The sequence below is a fragment of the Seriola dumerili genome, unplaced genomic scaffold (genome assembly GCF_002260705.1).
Source record: "Seriola dumerili isolate Sdu_G_001 unplaced genomic scaffold, Sdu_1.0 BDQW01000002.1, whole genome shotgun sequence".
Taxonomy (NCBI): Eukaryota; Metazoa; Chordata; class Actinopteri; order Carangiformes; family Carangidae; genus Seriola; species Seriola dumerili.
The window spans coordinates 6,817,473-6,842,798 of record NW_019174257.1 but is presented as its reverse complement, the minus strand read 5'-3'; the positions used below and the strand labels follow the sequence as shown (position 1 = coordinate 6,842,798).

The 25,326-nt window shown below is 39.5% G+C and overlaps 1 protein-coding gene across 1 annotated transcript; it reads right to left on the bottom strand.

Annotated features, from left to right (window-relative positions):
* rab3a (RAB3A, member RAS oncogene family) lies at positions 1 to 25,326 on the bottom strand. The gene is made up of 5 exons (XM_022742620.1): positions 25,271 to 25,326; positions 12,633 to 12,857; positions 5,949 to 6,067; positions 5,336 to 5,460; positions 1 to 4,119 (listed from the first exon to the last, which is right to left on the bottom strand). The coding sequence occupies exons 2-5, from the start codon at positions 12,855 to 12,857 to the stop codon at positions 3,929 to 3,931; spliced, it is 660 nt and encodes a 219-aa protein (XP_022598341.1). The 5' UTR covers positions 25,271 to 25,326; the 3' UTR covers positions 1 to 3,928.

Sequence of the window (25,326 nt, the reverse complement as noted above, 5' to 3'; positions counted from 1 at the left end):
TGATTGTTAGCAACTTTTTTTTTTTATTGTTTTACCACAAAGTACAGATAAAAACATCCACAGCATATTCTCTCACCTTAATGGCCCAAACCGAGGAGGATTTGAAGAGGCAGTGATACGAGACCAAATAAAGTTGCATGTTTCTGCGTGCTAGTAGAAGATCTAAAGTCGGCAACCTCTACCAAGCTTGATGGCATTTCTTTTTGTGTAGATACTGTAGTGTGTATTGCTTTGTAACTGAGTGACACATTCATTCACAAGCTGGCCTTAGAAATGAATGCAGATACAGTACAACATGGCTCTTTTGGGGTTTTCAGGTTTTTACTGTCGTTTTTTTTTTTTTCACTCTTTTTTTTTTTCTCTTTTGTTGTTGTTGCAAGCCTGAGTCGATACAACACAATCCACACATATGACTCCAAGGTAACAATATTTACAGATCTGGTTTATATAGAGAGGAAGACATATTAGAAAGGAGAACAGTTTAAAAGTTTGGATTTTACCAGAAAAGAAACAGTCACAACCAGTAAAATATATGCAGGATCAAAATCGTCTCCCGGGTTTGTTGTGATAATTTCTAACCAAGTCATCACTTCGTTTCTGATAACAGCATCACTACTATGACTGGGGCCTCATCTTCTCAAACTTTAATAGCCAGTGGCTCACCGGTGATTTCAGGTTTATTGTATGTTCCACCGGACGCTTAAGTAATGCAGCAGTTACTCTCAAAATAAAGACTTCTGATTCAGATTTGCTTGACTTCATGAAGTCCATGACTTTGACCACCATAGTCATTTTTATAGTGCTTTGCCCTCTCAATCCATAGGTGACGTCATCTTATCAATATTTTTATTGGGAATAACAGCATTTCAAAATTCAAGATTGTACTGCACACTGGCAAGCCTTGAATAACAACGGCAGAAAATTATTTTTTAATGACCAGAGTTCCTTTCGGTCCACCAAGCATCACTTGTTTTATTACAAATTTAAACTTATAAAACTGGTCTCACTGCTCATTCTGGTATCCTACAGCAAAAACAGGAAGCTGCTTCTACAGCAATCTTTGGTGAAGTGAAATGAAGGAATACCTGGCAATCCAGTTTTAACTGTGGAAACTGTATTAAAACAAGTGTACAAATACTCTTATGTCAGTTTTTCTGAGGGGTGATGCATGTCAAGAGTGAATAATGCTATGCTGACTTTAAAAACAGCTCTTAACAACATTGCGTTGTGGTAACACAGTAAACCTCAGAACAGAATATTTAACGCCTGCATTGACTCGAAACAAGTGTCAGAAACTCAACAGCTGCCTGGTCTGTGAACAATCAGCCTCTAGCTGTTTGATGCTTCTTTGACTTTAAACAGTAGTGTCCATAATATTTTACCTGAAGACTAAGCATTGGAGATAACATTACACACAAACAGACAAATCAACTGAGGTCCACACATGAAGCCAGGAGCATCTAACAAAGCTGCTCTGTAATACTGATTCTGAAGACGTCTTACTATGAGCGGTGTTTGTTAATAAGCAGAGAAGCAATAAGAGTTGGTGTGTAATTTGACACATGTTAACCTATGTCCAGACATAAGATGATGTCTCTCAGTATCTCAAAAAAAATGCAAGTAAACACAAGTGATACTCGAAGCTTCAAACATACAGTAACGGCCAGTAAAGGCCTGAATCCTCTCAGTGCAAACTAGTTTTAAAATCTAAAAAGATGAAAAACAGATGAAATCTTGCCTGACTGTCATTTTGGATTTAGACGGAAATATGCAGTGCATGCTACATATGTCTGTTTTCCCTGTCGTGAATCTTACTGTCTTGTACCACGTGTCATTACAATCTTTGCTCTCTGAGGTCTTCAAATCTCAAACACCAGCCAGACAAGTTCTTGTACAATGACTGCTGCTGAGTGATTCTGGTCTGCAAATGTTGTGCTAGTTTCAATGATGTTGAAACCAAGCCTGCACATCATAGTGGCCTAATGGTCTAATATTTGTGCCACGTAACAGCTACAAACTCAGCTCTGGCCTAGTTGTTGATCTTAATCACATATCAACTTATTCTCTCTTGATGTTTCCTTTCACTCCCTGGGGTCAAACTATCACTTTAAAGGCAAAATACCATAAAAAAATTTTTAAAAAATCATCGAACAAAACAACATTGTTTGCATCCTCCGAACCCATTTCAACATGTTTTAGAAAACATTGAAATGTCTGAATGATAATTGTTACAGGGAAATTTGATAAAGATAAAGTAGTATCAGGGAGGGGGATACAAAAAGTTTGCTGCGTTCAAGTGTTGAATAATTATATAATTTCAGCCTTCATGCTCTGCAATGGTCCTGGTCAGAAAACAACAGAGGCGCGCAGGATTTTCTTTGCCTGACATAAAATACTGTCATATCAATATGTAACATTGTTAGCAAGTACAACTGAATGGTGTTGCACAAGATGCTTTTCATATGTCCTTAGATTTTTATACTGTTTGTCAGTGACAGCAAGAACAATAACATCTTAAGGCTGTCTGGACTAGAAGCATCAAAACATTTGCCACTATAATTACAATCTTATTGAGCTTTCAGAAGACTCAGAACTCCTGATGTCAGTTTCACTGTGTCTGACTCAAAACTACATTAATGAGGCAGCACAAAGTTTCTCCAGCCTGCTCCTGCCTCTGACATTAGAGCTTTGTTCAGATGTTACACGTCATCAGCAGCAGCAGGTCTGGAAATTACACTGAGTGGATTTGGAGGATGATAAACATGTTACTAAATTTCTGACTTGTACTTCACGCTCTTTGCACTGCGTTTTTCTCAGCAGGAAGTTTGAATTTCCTAACCAACAGGGAAATGACGCGACTCACGGAGGAGCTGCAACAGTTGCAAACAATTCCACACATCTTTCAAACAAACCCTACAGCATAGACCTTTTTTTATATTTGATACTATCCTCATAGAAGTTCATACTTTTTAAAATTAATTTCCAGAAATGCATACCTGTAGATATTATATATATTGCACAACATTTATATGTACATTTGAAATAAATATAATTAAATAAAATGTGTCTCTTCATTTTTTACTATTTTTTTCCTAGCTATGTCTTGTTCATATTTTCCCCCACCCAGTGTTTCATGTATGAAAAGAATAAATGGGGCACCAGAATACAAAAAAAAAGTCTGCTGAAGAAAGTGTAAAAAAAGGCCAAATGAAAAGGCTAAGATGAATAATGAACAAAACTCTGTCTAATACCTGCAGCAGGTGAGACGACACAGAAACACAGATCCATGTATGTTTGATTCTGCATCTGTATCCAGAATCACATAAGAAACATAACACATCGGTATGGAGCAGCTTTCAGCTGAATCATCCCTCCCCCTTACAGGTAACTCCACCGTGACCTTCTCGGTCACCAAATCCAAGGCTGATATCTTTTCAAAAACATTTGACCGACATGAAACAAAGTACTGTAAACATCGGAAGGATTTAAATGGCACTCTGAGGATGGACGCCGTCAAATCCTTCTTGTAAAACCACACTGAGGAACGGGGGAGACAACAGAAAATGGGTCGGGAAACTTAAAGAACACGGGCTGCAAGAGTCTGAAACACTTCGGTTTAACTGAACTTGCTTTGGCATCAGACCAACACCTGCACTGATCCAAAAAAATGAACACATTTTAGCTCCTGTATGCGGAGGAACCAGAAGCAAAGACAACTCAAGCACTGGTCCACTAGAATCTCAAAGCATTTCAGACACTTTACAGCCTGGTTCTTGTGACCATCTGCCAATGATCCTTACCAGGTTACACAAAGAAGCAGGAAAGTAAGTGAAAAGGGTGATGGAGTATGGAACCGAGGCCCTGGGGTCCAGCTGAAGGAGAAGAAGGAGGAAGAGGGAGGGAAAGGGTTTTGGGGGAGTAGTCAGCTTTAACATGCACAGTCCTGGTGAGGTGGAGCGGGCTGCTCTGTCAGCTGGGGCCCTTGTTTGGCTCCTGTGACGGCAGGATCTCCGGCATCCAGGCTCTCAGACATCTTTTCGCAGATGATGTCGACCAGGCGCTCGAAGGTCTGCTTCACATTGATGTTGTCCTTGGCGCTGGCCTCAAAGAACTCAAAACCTGGAGGGGAAATAGCGTATGAGAGAGAGGGTAAGAGAGGTTTAATGAGGATGTGGTCCCCTGTGGAACTGTGTAGTTTAGTGGAGGAGATGTAGTACAGAGTAAATCTAGTGAAATGCAATTTTAACCATGGTAGTAGCGTGTCTATAGGGATGGCAATTTTAATTTCTGTTCTGTCTGGCAACCCCTAAAATTACCCACAGTAAAATATCTTGATAAAGTCCTGGTTCCTAAAAGGTTGGGTGTAATGACTTTGGTGATCCCCTGACTGATCTAACAGGACAGTTTCCACCTGTCCATTGTTTCACTTGTTAACCAACTGGTTCATATAGGTACAATGATAAACATAGCCACTTTCACTTTATCTGGTGTGAGTAAGTGTGAGTTAGTGTGAGTGTGAATGTTCCCAAGTCAAAATATTAGGAGATGTTATACAGCGTAAAGCCAACATAGCATATTGAATAGTTTGAAACTGTGGGAAATAAGTGTACTTGCTTCCTTGCAGAGAGTCAGTTGAGAAAAATCATTATCAATCTCGTGTCTGTTCAAGGCTGGAATCAGCAGGCGATTAGCTTAGCTTAGCATAAAGACTGTCTGGCTCCGTCCAAAGGTAAGAAAATCCTCTGACCAGCTCAGTAATTAACATGTTAGATATAATTTGTTTAATCCATCCATAGAAATGGAAAAACAGCAGTTTGTGGTTTTAGAGTGAGGTACCTGCTGTAACCTTTAGTTACCTCCAGCACTTCTTGTCTTGTGTTGTCCTTGTGAGGTTGCCTGGCAACAACAAACACTGTGCTCGGCCAAAAAATAGTCAGATAATGTGAGTCAATGTAAAACCTTAAACTGTCATTTGAAGCCTTGTGAAGAACACTCTTCAGGCTGGTATTTGACAGGTTAGAATAATCAGGACCATCAAGTCAAAATGTGTGAAAACAAAAGTTCTTGCAAAATTTCCTGTGAAGTTTTGGGTAAATGACAAAATCTAGATCTCAAAACGTTTTAAAGAATGTAAATATGTTCAATTATAATTGAAATGATCAATAATTTAATGTATTGTATTTATTGAATCAACCAACTAACACTCAGAATAATAGGAATAAAACTTCAGAGAAGTCCTCTCGCAAACTCTGGTAACAGTGCAGAACTGTGAGTCACAGATATGAAGTGTTTGTACAGTGTTTGTACAGTGTGTGTGTGCACACCATGAACTCACCGAGGTGCTCAGACAGCTGCCGGCCTCTGTCTCCGCTCACCACTCGCTCGTCCTCCATGTCACACTTATTTCCTACCAGCAGCACCTGGGCGTTGTCCCATGAGTACGTCTTAATCTGAGTCGACCTGGGAACCAACACACCCAGCTGTCAGAGAGGAAACTGAGAGGCTGTGATCGCACACTGCCGCTGAAACTGTCCTGAGGTATGAATTATGAAGTTAAGTGGCTTTTTTTAAGCCGAAATCTGGATCACATTGGTTGGGTGGATTTTGTCTAATTTAAAGGTGCTTTTCCAGTTACAGTGCACAGAAAACACAAGGTAAAGGAGTGAGCTAAAGTCCTGTCAGGAGACAAAAAAGATAAAAGATCCCTGCAGCATCCAGTTCTCCTGCAGACACAGATGACACAGAGGACATGGATGCAGTGGACCATTAAAACAAAACACACTGAAACTTGAACCGGATCATCTACTCTCTACATCAATCCTCAGTTATCTCCACATCGATTTCCAGACTGGTGCTGGTTATCTAGACACCACACAACGCTCCCTCTAACAGGAAGATGCTCCATGGTGTCATTTGTCATGTGACAAACCTCCCAGTCAGTCACTTACCAGTCCTGGACGGCATTGAAGGACTCCTCGTTGGTAATGTCATACATGAGGATGAAGCCCATGGCGCCTCGGTAGTAAGCCGTGGTGATGGTGCGGTAACGCTCCTGACCCGCCGTGTCCTGGAAAAGATGGAGGCAGCAGTTTGAGGGACACCTTTATGAACTCCACACAGTGACCTCTGACAGGTTAGGTTGTGGATAGACTTTTAGTGTCTTCAGATATTCTTAAAAAGAACCCTTTTGTTTTTGTAATTATATAAACTACAAATACTGACGCATTGATGATGACTTTCCCCTCAGTGTGATGTCATAGATAACTACATAAGGCTGTCAAAAAATTTGCTAAAATGTTGGCCAAAATGTTGAATGCTGTCCTGAATGGCCGGCTGATATTAGTGGTGCAGAGCCTTCATCATTAGTACGTACTAAGGGTTCTGTACGTTTCAGGTTCTCAGGTTCTGATACGATTCTCTTCTTGACACAACTCTGTATATTTACATTTCTTCTTGTACTATTTTTCTTACATTATTTCTTGTTATATGTTCTCTGGTAATAGTTTTTTCTTGCAGTGTATTCTTGCAAATATAAACCGTGAACCGATATTCTATAATATTGGCACATTTATTACATTTGTAAGAGCTCAGTATCGTTGTTATTGTATTTACGGAGCTTATTGACCTTAACTTTTATGTATATAAGGAGATGCTGCTGACGTCCTCTAACTAGCATTTATTTTCCAGATTAAAGTCTATAGCCTTTATATGTATGGTGCTGTTTTCATGGTTCTGTTTATCAGTATGAATCTTGCCTGATGAAGGTTTGAAGACTGAAACTTTGTGTTACTAAAGTGAATTCAAGTGTTCTGTGCTTTTTCCTTACTTCTCACACAAGTCAGAGACACAAACACTACAGACATTCTGCAAAAACCTCGTTTAAAAAAACAAAAACATTTAAAGACAAAAATCTTATTCTAACCACAAGGTTAATAATTAAAACGCATATAAATAGTATAATACAGCAGGTAGTTAAGGTCCAGAAATCTGATCAGAGTTCTCTAGGAAGTTCTCTAATGTGCATTGGTGAACACTTTTAAAGATCACAGCACTTTCTAGAAGAGAGTAAAGCTGAAAACAGCTTTGTGTAGATTGATTCAATGTAATTGGTAAGTTTATCTATGCTAGGAAAAAACTACAGCCCACACAGGTGTTGCAGAGCTGCGGACCACTGCAGAGCAGAAAGTAATACAACATTTTGCTCTGCACTTGCAGTTTTGATGCATCAGCAAATGCATTTAAGACAGCGTAGTAAAATCTAACCACATAAAATGACTAAGTTCCCCATGCTGTGAGTCTGGAATGCACTCTCTTTCTGAAAAGGTTTCAGTTAATTATACCAGCCACTTTGGCAGATAGCACACCATTGATTTCTTGTTTTCAGTTAATGAATTTGGCTTGTAAAATGATAAAAGACTATCTGCAGGGTGCAGAATTCCAGCCAAATCCAGACTTACTGAATTATTTTTGTACCCTTTTATTTTAAAGTTTACAGCACACGTTCCTCTTTAATCTTTAGACTCCTGTACACCAAACGTCTATCCTGAATTCAGACTTTCATTCTGATGTTTAAAACCTGCAAATGTCACAAGACTGTGACAACTAAGTTTCCTGCCATGATTTCAGAAAACCGCAGCAGAAAGATGAGATAGCGACAAACACGCGCACACACACACACACACACACACACACACACACACACACACACACACACACACACACACACACACACACACACACACACACTGAGGATCAGGCATTACATTCAACATGTCAGACTGACACATTATGCCCACATGTTCCAGTAAAGCCAGCGTATTAAAAGGCCTCTGGTGGTTTTAAAATCTGCCAGTAGTTGACACTTCATCAGCCCCTCCTCTTGTCTTTGTTTCCGCTGTGAGCTTTGCCAAGAAAGTGTCTCTTCCTCCCTCGCTCTCTCTCCTTGGCCACAGACTCTGTTGAGGTTGAATTTCGGTGCTAAGTCCTGATGAATGCTCTGGGAATTAAAGCTCAGTGCTTCTGATACCCAACACCCAGCATCGCTCTCTGAGCCGAGCAGCTTCTGGTTGAACAGCATCACTCTGCCGTCAGTGTGGAGATCAGCAGAGCGAAAGACTGACACTGACATCTACTGCACAGCCACTGACTGTCTTCAGGTCCTTCATATATGAGTATAACACGCTTTATTTCTTCATATCACTCTTACATACACACATATACATGGATACTTACAAACTCACAGTAAATATGAAGCTGTAAGTTGTTAGCTTAGCTTAGCATTCATATGTCTGGAGTCTCGTCATCACCATGAGGTTCCCAAGCAAATGGCAAAGACTTTAGGAAGTTACTGCTCCTGGCAAAGAAATAATCCAGCACATAACCCCCCGAAACCACATCTGGTCTTTCATTTTGTTACCTTTGAACAGAGCCAGGCTTGCTGTTTCCCCCTGTTTACAGTCGTTATGCTAAGCTAAGCTAACACACTGCTGGCTGAAGCTTCATATTTAGCATATAGACATGAGAGAGGTATTAATGCACTCATCTTAGTCTTATTAGCGTGAAAGCCAATAAGCGTTACCTCCTTAAAAAGAATTGTGTGTCTTTCTGTGTAGAACAATGTATGGGTTGTTTAATTATCATCACATATTAATATTATTATCATATCTTTCTTTGTCCTCCCTTGTCATAAGAAGCAATATTGAACAACAATAAAATACACAATAATACAAAAAATACACAATATCAGAACACATAAGAAAAAAGCAAGAACCACATACAGCTGTGTAGGTACTTCAGCTGTATGTTTTCCTTACTACATACACCTACACACACACACACACACACACACACACACACACACACACACACACACACTTCTTAGCTTTTCTTGGACTAATCAATGTATCTATTCACTCAATCACACATGATCAGTCTCAGGTCACAAGGATATTGTATGACATGTATTTTTAGCGTGCTGCAGCTCTGACCTTTACTTTCCTTATAATGTTCTGTAACTGCAGTTTGCATCTGGTTCTGCACGTTCACTCACTGCTGCAGGTCACTCAGGATGAGAGCATCATCTCCATAAAATGCCAGTGTAGGCAGCACTGAGTGGTGTTTCATAATGAACACTTTGGCCTACTCATCTTTGTGTTCACTATGAGCTCTGGTAATAGTTGAAGCTGTGGAAATTTTCAGATCATCAAACATCTTGTTTGCAGAATGATCATTTCCTCGCAGGTAAGATTTTGTTGATGTAGACTGTAAGTTTCAACTAAAGTCACATAACTTTTCATAGACTTTTTTGTTACACAGTGTATTACATTTGTGTTGCAATTACAAAGCACTTAAGACTGAGTAGAAGAAGGTAATCACCATCTTTGTTCTTTACAGAGGTTTTTGTGGTATTGTTTATACTATTGTAGTCAAACTAAGGGAACAGACCCACAACAGTAATATCTGTACATGGCTGAAATGATTAGGGTATCAATGTATTAATAGTTAATATGTTGGTAATTAAGTCATTTTCAAAGTCATTTATTTACTCAAAAAAAAAAAACTGCAGCTTCCATCATCTTAAATAGAACAATTTTATGATTTTCTCTAATTGTAAATTTAATTGTTTTGGGTTTGGGGCTGTTTGGAGAGCGATGAAAAACAGTAATGTGATTTTTTTTTTTTTAAATATGCTGTTTTCTGACATTTCATAAACTAAATAATTGATTGATTAATCAAAAAACCAATCAGCACATTCATTGATAATGAAAACAATAGGTAGTTGCAGCCCTACTTGTGACTATTGTCAGTTGTCAATCCTGAACACTGACACTTTGAATGCAGTTATAAAGTCTCCACAGCAGAAAAAAAACTGTCCAGCCTCCAGCATGAGTTACAATATGTCAAAGTAGTGGCCTTAACTATTTAACAAATTATACACTGAATTCCCCAAAGACCCACAAATGCCTCAGCTTCAAGTGTGTAAGTGTACATCAATAAATATATGTACTGTGTGTTGCCTTTTGAGCCCATGACTCAAACCATTTTTATTTTTACTCTACTGGAGTCTCAGCTGAGATGTAGAGAGATGGGGGGATGGGAATTTCATGTGTGTGTGTGTTTGGATGCAAGTGTGTGTAGCATGTTTGTGTGTGTGTGTGTGTGTAGGGAGGGGAGTGGATATCTACTCAGGGAGATGTGTAGTAATGGGGGAGGGGAGAGCAGCAGCCAGCCATTCATTTCTCATGTTCTGATTGGCCGACCATGTCTTCCTTACCAGAGGCAAGACCTGGCAAAGGCTGACAACTGAGGCACGCGCACACACACACACACACACACACACACACACACACACACACACACACACACACACACACACACACACACAGACAGAATTCTCTGCTCACCATCACAGCTCGGTCTGCTGCAGAACGTCTAGTGAAGCTGGGAATGATGTTATGATCTATACCATCAACCTGAAAAACCAGTTTCCTGCTGCTCAGCTCACCTCGGGGAGCCTGTTGTCTCAGCAGGCTTGTCTTCACTCTAAGATCATGTTTACTGTTGAGCCCCCAGGAGCCAACACACGTCCGATGCAACAAAACATCAGAATAAACACCATTCTGTTTGTTCCTCAGGGCAAGTTGTTGTAACTGACTGTGTGTTGGGCTCTTGTCAGTCCTTGGCTATTCTATTCTTTTTCTACTCATCCAGGGGTCAGCTGATTAAGCAGGCGGCAGAGAAGACACCCCTGCATGCATGTTTACTGTGATCTGAGGACAGGACAGTGCTTCACAGAGTAGCAGACAACTCTGATAAACATATTAAAATATCATATCAAATGTATTATGAGAACTCACTCAAATTCATGACCTAACCATATTCCTAAATCTAATATTCAGGTTTTGTTTTAGATATTCAAATATGACAAGAATCTTTTTTTCAGAGGTGTCCAACTAAACTCCCTTCAGAAGCTGGTGCGGATATGTACAAAACAAACTGTACTGAACAAAAACATAAACACAACACTTTTGTTTTTACCCTCATCTTTCATGGTTACAATAAAATGTGCAGTTTTTATCACACAAAACAATTCCACAGATGTTGCATGTTTTTGAGGTAGCATGCATTTGGAGAGCCATTGAAGAGGAGTGGGTCAAGATTCCACAGGACGTAATCGACACCCTGATCAACTCAGTTTTCTGATCCACAACCCTTCCCCCCAAAAATATGCACATTCACAAGTCATGTGAAACCCATAGTTTGGTGCCTTTTATCAAAATAAAACTACACATTTTAGAGTGGCCTTTTATTGTGACAAGCCCAATGCACACCTGTGCAATAATCATACTGTGTAATCAGCATCTGGATATGCAACACCTGTGAGGTGGATGGATTATCTTGGCACAAGGAAAAATGCTCACTAACACAGAGAAAGAAACTTTTTGTGTGCTTAGAAAAATTCTTAGAGCTTGTGTTAGGTTTATATTTTTCGTCACCAAATGCAGTAGTGTGAGTATCTGTACCAGAAAGGCCACACACTAAAAGATGGGGTGAAAAACCAGTCATTATGGCAACCATGTCTCTAATTACGTACATTATATAACAAAACTGCACCAGCAAATATTTTTTCTCTATTATCTCACAAACGCAGAGGAAAGAAAAGACCAACACACTTGGAACATGGTGGAAGCACAGGAAAAAAAGTTGGACTGACCCAAAGGTCATATGTTAAAATGCAGCTAGCCACGGGACACTGTTAACCTGCTGCAGGTAATGGTGTAATGTGGGAAACAGAAGAACGTTTGCCCAACGAGCTTGTGCATCACAGTGAAGAAGACCAATGGGACAAGTTGTTTCCACCTTCACACTCTGCTCTCATGAGTTACTACGAACAAGGCGATGAACCATGCTCTCTCAAGTTATGTACTTTATGTAGATCATTTCGTGTCTCACTGAGCACTGTTTGCTGACAGACAGTTAAGGTAATTGGAATATTACATGTGTTGCTTCAGGTTTGTGTAGTTACTTGCGGATGTTAATTGTAAGTTAACTGTAGTTACGACATCAGAAATGTTTTTGAAGCTGATTTTTAAGTTTCAGAGGTGATGCTTATGTTTTGCTCAACACAAATCTCCACAGACCAAAAGGGGCATTATATTTTATGGAGCAACATGTATGCTGTGTGCTTTATGTATAGGCCAGGTCTAACAGAGTGTCCCAAATCCATACTGCACACTAATTATGAGCAGGTTTTGAGTAGGCAGTATACAAAGTATACTCAAACCAGACAGTATGTGTAGCAAACACCGTTGATTTTTGAGTGTGTTGTTGATTCACAACGCACTGTACAAAGGAAGTGGAGTGGCTGCTCACTGCTCAAAAAATCACAGCGTCACTCATAATGTATCAGTTCCTGTTAATATAAAATGGTTTTCAGTATGTTTGCAGATTCCAATTTCTATTATGATATTTTCATTAATTCTATTCGACTGTTAAGTAAAAACATTAATTTACACACTCGTCCAACTCGAGCTTCAGCAGAACATTCACAGGATAAGTGCATCTAAATTTAAATTATAGATTTTAGTTTCATTTACTTCTGTCCATGAACTCAGAATATCCAGATGTCTTACCCAGATCTGTAATTTGATCCTCTTGTCATTCCTGTAGATGGTCTTCACCTTGAAGTCGATGCCCACCGTACTGACAAAGGCCGGGGTGAAGGAGTCGTCGGCGTAGCGGAACAAGAAGGAGGTTTTGCCCACGCTGCTGTTTCCGATGATGAGGATCTTGAACATGTAGTCAAAGTTCTGGTCCGAGGACTCCTTCTGCCCGTAGGTTGCTGTTGCCGATGCCATCTATGGATAGAGACAAAGGAGAAAAATAAACATTTTAATCAAAGAACTGCTGTGACCTCTAAATGAGGGAGCACTTTACAATGGATGACAGTGACCTTTCCAGAAGCTACACATTTGAATTTCTTGTTTGATTCACTCCTAAAATACTCTTTGAAGCAAAGTGCTAAACATTTCAGGGTAAGAGATTTCATTGGCAACTAGTTTGATAATTGATTAATTGTTTTTCAAGCACAAAAAGTTTTTCTAATGTGAAGATTTCCTGCTTTTCCATATCATACAATAGTGCATGGTATTAAACTCAGGATCTTTGGGCTATGGACTGCATCTCCTTGGGTTACAGGAAATTACAAGATGTTTTTCACAACATTTTGCAAACAAAATGATTGAGAAAATAGACAGCAAGGTGATAAAGGACTGCAACCTGCAGATGTGGTATTGATTAAATAGTCTGAATCCCTTGGTGATGGTGAATGGATCTACAAACTGGGGTGCCAGCTTGCAGGACTTGATCGTAATCAAACATTGTCTTGGGATATAATAAGATGTTACTGAAACCTGGTAAAAAAACATAACTGATTACCACATTTTAGTCAGTATCAACAAAATTGCAACTTGTCCAAATATTTAAATTGACAACATTTCCTCATTATGTTAATAGAAAAAGTAATTTGGTTGCAATTATGTTTCCCACAAAACATATTTGCTGTTGCAGATTAGTTTTGTGTAAACATAATTTATAGGAGACAGGGCTGCCTGGAGAGCATGCTGGGGTTTCCTGGATATTAGCAAAGGCAGCCTCCCCTCTCTGAATTAATGACCATCTCCATTAAATTCATGAGCAAAAAAATACACTTTTATAAAATTAAACCCAAGAAACCCAAGAAAAAAAAACAGCAGAGGCATCGTTTCACACAGAAAAGGTCATACATTTAATGAATATTTGGACAAAAGATGAGATTCTGTCAGTATCTTTTAGACTAAGTATAACAAATTATACTGATTAACTAGTCAGGCTTGAACATTGCTCATTTGCTTCAAGGTAATTAATCAAACCAGCATATTGCAATGTCAGGGGAAAAAGAGAAAACCCATCTGAGTTTTCTCCATTTGGTCAAATGTTGGAGGCAAATGGCTCAATCAGTCACAATCAGCTGGGGATGTGTGAGGAATAATTTATTGCGCATGCAGGGCGGTGCAAGCTGCCGCAGGCTAAGCACCAAGCTGAAGTTAGTTTGGAGTTTGATATTCACCAGCTGGACATGTATTTTAAAGTCAACATCATCAGTCTTAAGTGGGCTATTTTATCCCAAAGCATTATTTCAGGTTGTTTTGCCATTTGGGTGATCAACAAAAGTCAAACCGGTGGTGCTACCATTCGATGGAGGAAGAGCGGAGAGATGTGATAGCAGATGCGCTGAGACCCAGGTAGAGCTGCTAGTAACTGTGTGGATCGCTTGGTCTGCACAGGTCTTGCAAATGTGGTTGATGGCAGGAGTCTCATACTTACAGCTAAAGTTACAGTCCAGGAAAGATGTAGCCTGACATCTACACCAGCACTGACACCACTAATGAGTAAGTACAGAATATGACTGTGGTAACTTTAGCTCTAGGAACATACACACTCACAACAACTATGGCAGGTGGTTTCATCAGTTGGAAAGGCAGCCGAGACGTGTGTGTGTTATTCTGTGTAGTTTGCCACAAAAGATACACACTGAAGATTTTCAGGGGATAATGTTGTGTTTGCTTTCAGATACATTCAAAGCCAACTGTTGGAGACTTCAGTCATCAAAGGGGCTATTCAGAAGTTTTTGTCAAGTTTTTTGCCAGGAGTGAGTGGTGGTGATTGTTGCTTGACAAGAGTTTCAGCCATTCTTGCGTTATCAAGACAAGAGGCTATAACCCGCTATAATAATCTGAGCAGTGCTAAGTCTTCAGGGAAGATTGGAGGCTTCAGTGAGTCGCTATCAGAAAGTGACAAGACAGGCTGAGGGTTGCGATAGAAACAAGAGTTAACATTGGTGTTGCTTTCCACGGCTAGAGACTCCTGGTGAGTAAAGGAATGAAGTTTGACGCTGAACATGCAACGTTTCTTCTAGACTAATAAGTAAACAGCTGTTAATGCTAACGCTGGCGATGTAGCAAAATAGCAAAACTTACAAATAGCTCCTTTAAAGTTTTTTTTTTTTTAGGAAGCTGTAGGAGCCTAACACTTTTTGCCTCAGTCTGTTTCCCAAATCTCAACAACAGTGGTGGTGAGTAAAATGTTAGCGAGATGCAGCCCAGTGTCAGTTCCAGTATAAGTCCATTAAGAATTAAACACTTTGCAGTCTCAGCACAACCCTGCTCCAATGTCTGCCTTCACCAGAGCGGTGAGGGATAGTTATCACCACCCTCATGAAGGCAACATAGCTTGAGGAATAAGGTGTGGTGTATTGGAGAAGACTTGGGTGATGTATTTCATTTTGATGGACATGACCAAAAGTCAAAAATATGAGTCTAACATCCAGACCTGTCTTTGTATGAAGTATTGTCTTTCTAAACAAGACTGTGCTGCAGAGACTCTACATTTTTATTAATCTTGTACATTGTGTTATCATTTGACCAGTTACGCCAGGGATGCTCACACTGAACGTAACCACTAAACTCCAGTATGGTTTATAAAAACAGGACGACTGCGTCCTCAAAGGGAAAAGCAGCTTCACTTTGTGCACTTCTACTATGAACAGAAAGAAGCAAGAAGAGACAACAGCTGTTGATGGATGGGAAGAGGACAAAATGGTCTGGTATGTTGTGGTCTGTTTTGCAGTGATGTGTAGCTTTATTCGCATCACAGCACAGTCTCAGTCTCAGTTACACCTCAGTTAGTTTCAACCTGCAAAATACTACAAGTTATTTTAAAACAGGCTGACTACAGTTAAGGTAAGGGATCTTTTGCCAGCAGACGTGGGAAATCAGACCATGGAAATGCTCAAACCATGAACAGCCAACATTTCTGACTTGCCTGAAATCGGTTGGAAAGTTATGCAGGCATTGTGACCCCCCTTTAAACTGATTCTAAAATAAGTTGGGTGCAACCGCTTTGGAAATGTGGCTTAATCTGTGCTGTGTTTGCACGGCATAAGAAACTTATCATTGATTAGTTACATAATTCAACTTTTCAAACCCCCGAACTGCCTCAGCAGCAAACAATCAGCCGCTTGACTCAAACTCCCAACATTTGCTGGTATGTAGCCACAATCGCTACCACTGAACTACAAGACTTTCAGGATACAAGGGCTAAAATGATTTAGGAAAGCTTGTCGACTCTTGAGAGCACAATGACTTGAGCCCACAGGACTTTGAGTCCCTGCGCCCTGCTCTATATTTAGACTATTATCTCGACTCAGCTGCAGTGGAACACTAGAACTCTCAGGGAATAAAGCGCAAACAAAACAAGCGCACCCTCCTCTGAGCTCCGGCCTATCAGTTTACATGAAGGAACAGAGAGAAGCTTGCTAAATAATGAAGAAACACCGACCCCTCCTCAACACACTGATGATTTGTTACGCAAGTGTGACTTAAAGCTACCACTAAACCTGCTATGGTTTAGTGGGAAACTGAAGACAGGGAGAATAAACCAGAAATTACCGGGATAACTGTTTTTGATCATTCCTGGTGCCATTTGTGTAAATAGGATTTTATTTTCAGGTTTCTAATTTTAGAACATCTGAAAATGCTGCAGCAGCATGGTTGTCGATCTCTATTTAGTTGACGATAACTTCAGCTCTGCCTGTGACGTCAATAACTCCTCACAAATCTGCAGCCTGGAGCTCCTGTGTGTACTTCAATAGACTGCACCATTTACAGCGAATGTTTTATATCATTAAATGTTCACTTCCAAAACAAGAAACACATCATCTAAAAAATAGGAGACCCTAATCTGATCTGCATCAAATTAAGTGTTAGATTGAATTTATTGATCATTCTACTCACAAATAAAGTAACAATTTTCAAATATTGAATCCTGCTTTTGAAAGATTTTTTTAAATATTATACGCAAATATTAACTAAAATTCTGCAATCTGAATATTCTGTATTTGCTCTGTTGAAAAATAATTTATTCTCTTCTAAAGGGAAGTTACTAGTAGTGTTTGTGCTTATATTTTAATCCACATATTTAGTGATTTATCTTTGAAAAATCACAAAGCACATCAAGCCTTCCTGAAAACAAATCATTATGCACTGACTTTGGCAATGCTTGATTTCTTTTTTTCTTCTACACAATCAACAGACTCACATGTGACTGTGGAAAGAAAAACACGGGAAAGAAATGTTTTATTCTAAAATCAGTTCACCTAAACCCTCCTGCTGTGATGCATGTCGTATAAAATGAAGTCCAGAATTGCTTGAAATTACCTCCAATGTGTCTCAGCATAACATACCCTGACATGCCTTCATTGTTTTGGCTCCACCTGTAGCACATTAGACCTGAAATAAAACAATGACTACGAGGTCAAAGTGCTCACCTCCATCTTGAAGGGTGTTAAAGGAATTGTATCCCTTTTTATGCATAGCCCCGGACCAATTACCCAAAACATAAAGAAAAGGCAACCAAAGAGTTTTCAATAGCTATCATTTTAGTTTATTGAAAAACCCATTAAACAAGCAAGAAGTGAAGCTGGCTGGAGAACGGGCCTGACAGAGCATTATCAGGGATTTAAATATTTAAATATCTAATGTGAAGACTATTTATATTTATGTTAATTTGTCCAACTACTCTTTATCTCCAAAAATGAGAGGATGAGCCACAGATGTAAACAAACTCAAATTAGAAGAGAGAATTAGCATTTTTACCTCATTGTCTTTGTCTGTTGAGGTCTGCTAAACTCTGGTGGCATCCAATAATGTCTTCACTCTAGATGATTGAAAATGTTAGTCTCCGTGCTCTAACAAGAGACCTGCAGTGTGACTCACTGAGGGTGAGAGCATAATCCAAACCAACTTCAGGAAGTGAGCACAAACGCGGGGGTTGAAAGAGATGTACAGTATGTTGACAGCCAACGTTACTAACTGTATCCACTGACCATCAGTAACCAAACAGCTGGTTTAACTGTGTAAAAGCAAACACGGAGCTGTCCCAAAACACAGGAGATAACTGCCATCGCACTGATCCAACAGTTTTCAAAGGACGACGCACCTGCAAGCTGAGGACACATGAATATAGTCTAGTTCATTTGAATGGTCTCATTCTTATTTTCTCTATTTATTCATATGTGTGTCACTGGTCTGAACATCAGAGAGGACAAACACAAAGAGGAAGTGGAGTCAGATTTTGAGATTTCAGTCAAAACTCTGTCTGAAATGACCTACATGTCAGTCGTGTGAGCAGGTATTTGCAATCAAGTGAATACATATATATAAATTGATTGTAGTATGGATTCCTGGAAGACTCCTTAGCGTCAAGCTACAAGAGATCCAGACAAACAAATAAAAAGTTAGCTTTCTTGGATATTAGCCAAGTTTCCATCCAAGTGTAGTGCAACTACTGCTATTCCAGAAAGACAGCAAAAAAAATAAGAATTAACATGTATTTCAATCCACTACATCCACATATATTAGGAGCTCGGTGTTTCAAGATAAACTAGCACTAATTCTCCAGGCAGGTGCCACTGAAGCATGGCAGAAGAAAACGTTACGGAAATAATGCTTTTATTTAGTTTCATGTATTCATTCCAGGAACATTATAGTCTGTTGTTTTTATCTGCCTCTATTATCCATCTCTTTTAAATCAAATGCTTCATGTAAATTGGCTAAATTGGCCAGATTTAGCAGTGTGAGCCACAACAAACTCAATCTAAAAATGCCATGACAACTGTTTCTCTGCCTCTGACAAAAACAAAGCTGCTGGCAGTGAGATGGCACTTGATCACAGCCGGGGGGGTGGAGGGGTGGGGGTGGGGGGGTGTCTGGCGTTCGATTTCCTCTCTGGCCATCCTTATTAAAACTTGTGTTACTGCTGCATCAAAGTGTCTACTCAGCTCGGCAGCTATTTCAGCCCATCGATGAGTTTCTTTGAGCTGAGTCAGCTGTGCTACAGCGATGGCACATCACGTAACAAGACCAAGTTTTAAACTTAAAAACAAGCATTCAAGCCAAAGACTTACAGTCAGTTTGGATTCAAAACTTTTTGATTATCTTTCTACATTCGTCTACATTGTTTCTCACCATTTATTGCAAGCACAAAACTAAATACTTTTTTAATACTCCTACTTGCTGTACCCTTAACACTTTTCTTTCTTCACACTTGTCTCCAAAACATACAGAATTTCTCTCTCTGAGTTATTGACCTCCCCAGGAATATTTGCTGCATCCTTTTAGGTTCTGTGGCTTGATTTGCCCCTCACCCTTTTTTTTCATTTTTTTTTCTTAAAATCTTGGGCATCTACAACGTGTATTTATTGAGCTTGTTCTGGACCAAAGTGTTGGCTCAATACCTAAAACTGAAAAGTAAGCATGGGACAGTTATTAATAGCAGCGATTAGAGGAGGTTAAAAATTAGCAGCCGCTGTTGGAAGTCTGGATCTTGTCAAACACCACCAGCACCACCGCCTTTGTTGGCGTTCAGAAGAGGCTGTTCAGTGTCTGCCGTGTGTGACGGTGCACTGAGATTACTGCAGCCTTTCCTCTGCGTCTCAGAGATTAGCTACGGAGAAGAGAGTTGGCTTAACCTTCACTAAACACTAATTTGATACAGAAGCTTACAGACTGAGGCCTCTGTGCTTAATCTCAAAGTAATTAACAAATTCTCATTATGCAAATGTCTTCCAGCCTGCAGGACACTGCTGTTGCTGCTGCTGCTGTTTTCATTTGGCCTTGATGGTTCAACTGCCTTTGAGCAAAGCTACAAGTCAGGTGTGCTAGTTTAGTTTGTTTTGATTTAAAGCAATTGTACTTTTGTACAATTGTATTTATTACATTCATTTAACACTTTTGTCTAAAGCACCTTACAATTTTCACACGCACACATTGGGAGCAACTCAGGGTTATATCTATGGAAAACAATAAATTGATTATCAAAATAGCGACAGATTAATTTTCTCACTCAGCTAATTGTTTCAGCTCTACATCAGAAGAACAAGAAGAGACTTTTCTTAGATTCTTTGTATTATTTCTTATTTAATGTAAAATCTTTGAGCTCATTGTCTTTTTGGTGCTGAATGTGCTGACTCATGACCCTGCTTCCCCTCAATAAGTCTCATCATCATTATGAATGTAACATTTGCAAATATCTCTAAATACATCTTTAAAATCTAATTTTAACCAACAAAGTTTTACTGTCTCTTTTCAAGTCCGACATGACTGGTGAGTCTAAAGGATCCAGGCTCTGAGACAAAGGTGATAATAGTGGTGCAGTAATATCGATTATTATTGACTATTTTGGCTTTTAGTTTTACGATATGTATTTTTTATGTGCCCAAGCGATTCTGGCATTTCAAAGCTGCAGCAGCAAAATAAAACATCTGTAATATTAAGAACACATCATATGCAGTTTTTCACCCATGAATGAGTAACCATCAGACTGGGTGTGAGATTAAAATAGTCTCACATTGACAACCAGAATCGAGACGCTGAGACGAGACTGAATGTTAGGAGGGACAAAAACTGCAAAATGGACACCGACAGTAGCTGCTGAGGAGAACTCAGCTCCTCCATCATGGAGGGAGTTAGGGGAGATGGAAGAAGAGGGACATGGATATTTGGGCTGATGATAATTATGGCAAAAATAACTCTGATATCTACATCTCTCACCCATGTGATTGCTGTTAGTTTTAGTTTAACATGATGGGATTTGCTGACTTGCTGCCTGAACACATAAGGTCACATTAAACTGGAGTTTTCTGTTATACGCTTCCGAGCTCAGACATGGGCCAGTTCTGATGGTGAGATTTCTATTCAAGGCCAGAAAAAGTGCATTATTAAACATATTTGACATATAGTGATACAAAACCCTGAAATTATCACAACACTGAGTCGGAAAACCAAGGGAGTTCTCCTAAAAATGAAATGCTCTTTATCAGCAACACGCAGCTTAACATCCATCCATCTCCATGAGGGCTCTGGGGTGTTATCTGCTTTACTCGAGAGTACACTGACAGTTCTTAGTCCTTCAGTTCTCTGCCTGGATTTTCAAGCCACCTTCTATAACCAGAGGGAGTATTTGTTTTGTTTTTTTTAATCATAATTTAATCACGACTAAGAGTCGAGAGTTTCAGTGCCGGACAATGACATCATCAAGCTCTCCTCTAAACCTGTCACCTAAAGGAGATTGACGTCCTACTGGAGCTGGATTGATCCAGAGCTAAGTGTTGCTTCGGCCAGCTAGTCGGGCCCATTTAATCAGTATTGGCCAGCTCCCCGCAGACTCACAGCTAATCCCCAGCTGATCCCAGATCACCCAAACACCTTCCTGCTTAGAGACAGTTACTGAGAAACCTGCTGAGACAAACGTGCTCAACACCACCTGACCTCATGGTAACAGTCATAGCTTTACTTCAGATGCATATTTTTCAGAGGTGAGCGATCACCTAATTGGTGTAAAACAAAATCTGTGAAGTTATAAGCTGCTTGGACTTGAAGCATCAGGTAGCTGAATATCTTTCTAGGAGGGCCGCACAATCCATTTCATGTACCAAAAGATTAATGGCAACAAAGCACCAGACAACATCTATTTTTGTAGTATTTACAATAAAAAGCGCTTAAAAGCACGGTTGATGGTACTTTCCACCAAACAAACTCAAACAATAGGAGTATAGTATAGGAGCACAGTAAATTGATAGAACTATAGAATATATAAATTAATCATGAAAATAATTGTTGTTTGCATCCCCACATAAAAAAAGTGGTCTGACCAAAACTGTCAAGGTAAAAAATTTCTTTCTCCCACGTTGTGGAGAAAGTCTACAAGTATGACCTTTAGCATCAAGTCCATATGATCTCACAAGAGATGGACAAAGTTGATCAACATCAGCATTTAATCAAGTGAAAATCTCCAAATCAAACCCTTGTCTTCATCCTCCATCCGCACTGCCAGCTGTGCAGCATCCCTCTTTTCCTCTTGTGTTTTTTAAGCACAGTTACACACTTACTTTGAAAGGGCTCCATCGATGCTTCCTAATCGAGGGGTCAATCAAAGACTCTAGCTCAAATTGTTTTGACATTAGTGAGTGTTGCTGCTTCACAGATTAAAAATCAATCAGATTGAACCATGTACAAAGTAAATGAGGTGAAAGCAAGCAAATGCATCTCGTCGCCTTCTCCATTAGAACAAATAGGGTGGAAAGAAATGAAGTAAATTTACTAGAGTACTGTCCTTAACTACAACATAGAGGTACTTGTATTTTATTTCATATCGTATTGTATTTTATCTTTTTACTGGAGTATTTCCATTTTAAGATGATGTAATGTGTGAGGAAACTGAAGTATAACTCTTTCCATCCTCAATCATTCAAGTCATTTCCAGGCTGATAAAACTCAAATCAATTTAGTTTAGGGGGGTTATTGCTGTTGTTTAAAAAGGGAAATCAGCAGCCATTTGACCTCTGACCCCTCTAACAAACCGCTGGCATTTGCATCTTTCCTCACTGCCCGCTGTGCTGTTCTCTTTCTACACTAAGTATTCAGTGTTTTTGGTGCCAAAGAGTTAACAATATTCAAGATTACAGACTTGTTCTGGAAGAGCGCAACACTAAAACTGAATCGCTGAAATCTGGTAAAATTCAGTTACAAAACCTAAATCATCATTTATCACTTTAACCAGCCTTTTGTGTGAAACAATAACTAACAATGTACCAAGAGAAGAGAAGATGTCTCCTCACGAACACAGCAGTGGCGTCACGCAGCTGCTGTCCTGCTCCCAGGTTGCCTGAGACGGCATTTTTCCCTGTTTCCACCAATCACGTGCCTCCTTTTCTAGGAAGCGTGGGGATGCAGATGAGGACGGGAAGCTAAAAATAGCATCTCTTCATTTTTTTTTTCCTCCACAGCAAACAGAAAGCGGAGCAGGGAGCAGGCGGGATGAGGGAGATGTTTTTTGGTGCTAGAGTCTGCAGATGAATCCAGGACTTGTGTCTGTTTGTGAACCAGTTTAATATTACTTACTTATTTCACACATTTCTTCAGCTTTTACATACCTACTGCATGTGTCTTAAAGAACATATTGATCCAAATTTGTTTCTTTCAAATGGTAATGACACTTATTAGCATTCTGTATTCCCTGTATGATGATACAGGCTTTGACAGAGCTTTTTAAAGACCTGTTCTAATTATTAATAGTTTTTGCCTAAAAGCTGCTGATAGCTAATATATTGTGCTTATAATTGAGCATTTTCAAGCTGTAAAACCTACAAGAATTCCATGTTTCTGTTTCAGGTCTCTTATGTTTTTCTTATGAATATGTAAAAGCTTCTCATGCAGCTTCAGACAGTAAAAGTCTTCACTGAAACTAGATCTTTCAGTAGCAGCAGTTGTTTACGGCATGAAATGTCTTCATCGCAAAAAGAGGGAATAAATCGGATACTCTAGTGTTTTTCTGGATCTGTGGTCAGACAAGAATCTCTGACTCTTAACTTTAACATCTGAAATGTAATAAAAGATATCCACCCAGCACATCAGTTTGACCCTGGTTGGTACTTTAGCAGCGTTCGTCACAGACAATTTGGATGTCATCCGTGTGTTTTCCCATGAGAAACAGCAGATGCGTCACTCTTGCCTTCAGGTCTGACTGCCAGTATCTTTACTGTCAGCAGAGGAAGTGCAGATGTGGCCTGCAGATTGTAAGCTCATATTCACTCTCTGATAGTATTGTTGTGGATGTTCTGTATCTATTTCTATCTCTTTGTGGTCATTTTGAGTCTCTTTGTGGTTGTTGCGATTGCAGTACCTATGCAGTTGCACTGGTTGTAGTCATGTTGTCGCTTTGCGACTCTTGGTGGATATTCTGTGTCCATCTGTGTCCCTTTGTGGTCACTTTGTGGTTGTTTTGTGTCTTTTAACTGAGCTCTAAGACTTTCCAACCATGAATATTACCAGACACTTCATAGAGGTTTTGGCCCAGGGACCCCTGACCCATCGGGCCCCTGGGCCAGTGCCAGATAAGCCTGTTCGGTAATTCATCCATGTTCGCAGTTTTAAAAGAAAAACTGAAGCACCAGAACCTCTGCCAGAGGAGTTTAAATCATATAGTCTACATTGCTCTAGGACCAAAGTCTTTAACTTTAATAAACAAACTTATGACCATCAAGGCTTGAATCATTACGTTATATAGTTTTCAATAGTGTAACTTTGAAAACAGCAGGGAATGGTGCTTCAAAGCCAACAGATGCTGTCACTGTAACACACACACACACACACACACACACACACACACACACACACACACACACACACAACACAGACACTTTCATCAATAGACTCAACTGCTGCACTGCACATCACAATCTGTTTCAAAATCCACAAATTCTAGACAAAAACAAATGTTTCTGTACATGCTGCCAATATTCATCCAGGTAGCCAACATTCAATTAACTCTGAGAAATAATAGATTGTATATTTTCCACGTTTATCTTATATGTGCAGTACAACTATGAATTTTGGGGGACTCCCAACATAGAGAGTCAATTAAAAGCTGTTTCTTTGTTTTATTTTCAGTTTTTCTGTTTTTCCTGCTTATGGAAAGCACACACAGAGGCTATAAGCCAATTCATACGAAGGAACTAACCGAGATTGTTGTACCCTACCGCAAGGAGTACAGCAGTCTTCCATATGGCTCAACGTAATGTGTTAAATCTCAGTAATATTCCTATAATCATCCTAATATTCGGAGTAAAAGTGAATTCAGCGGTGACCTTAGGTTATTTCATCATAGGCCTAATACTCATGAAAATATTATTAGAAGATGAATGATAATTGTACATATGCGTGTCAAAAATAACATATGATTACGCTCCTCCAGTTTTCTCTGTGAATGGATATAAGTGTTTGGGTTTTATATTCTATTGTTCCTACCCCAGACCCATTTAGACCCCTTTTTTTCATTACTCAAACCATCGGACGGTGTGAAACGCCTTTTCCTGCAGGACAGGCCCTGAGTCAAACCATAGATCCACTAAACCATCGGCAGCCTTCACATCCACCCAAACAGATATCACGAAAAAAATATGTACTTCATACATCTAGCACGGTTTCATGGTTTTCACCATGGAAACAGCTGTTCTAAAGCAAGCATCTATATGCTAGAGGTTCGTTAATCTATAATCCTTCACTTGATATTTCAATAAACGCCCGAAACGATAAATACAAGATACAATGTATTTAAATATAAGATGTATGATTTTCATGTCTATGCGACAGATTAATAAAGACAAAAAACCCACCTTTATAGATTTATATCCAGCTGCTATCCACCGCGTCCAGCACCAGCAGAAACACC

Excerpts from the sequence above, each read along its gene's own strand:
- rab3a (XM_022742620.1), bottom strand. The coding sequence starts at position 12,857 with ATGGCATCGGCAACAGCAACCTACGGGCAGAAGGAGTCCTCGGACCAG. Across the intron at positions 5,461-5,948 it reads TTCAATGCCGTCCAGGACTG|GTCGACTCAGATTAAGACGT; the intron begins GTAAGTGACTGA and ends GTTGGTTCCCAG. Across the intron at positions 4,120-5,335 it reads GCAGCTGTCTGAGCACCTCG|GTTTTGAGTTCTTTGAGGCC; the intron begins GTGAGTTCATGG and ends TTTCCCCTCCAG.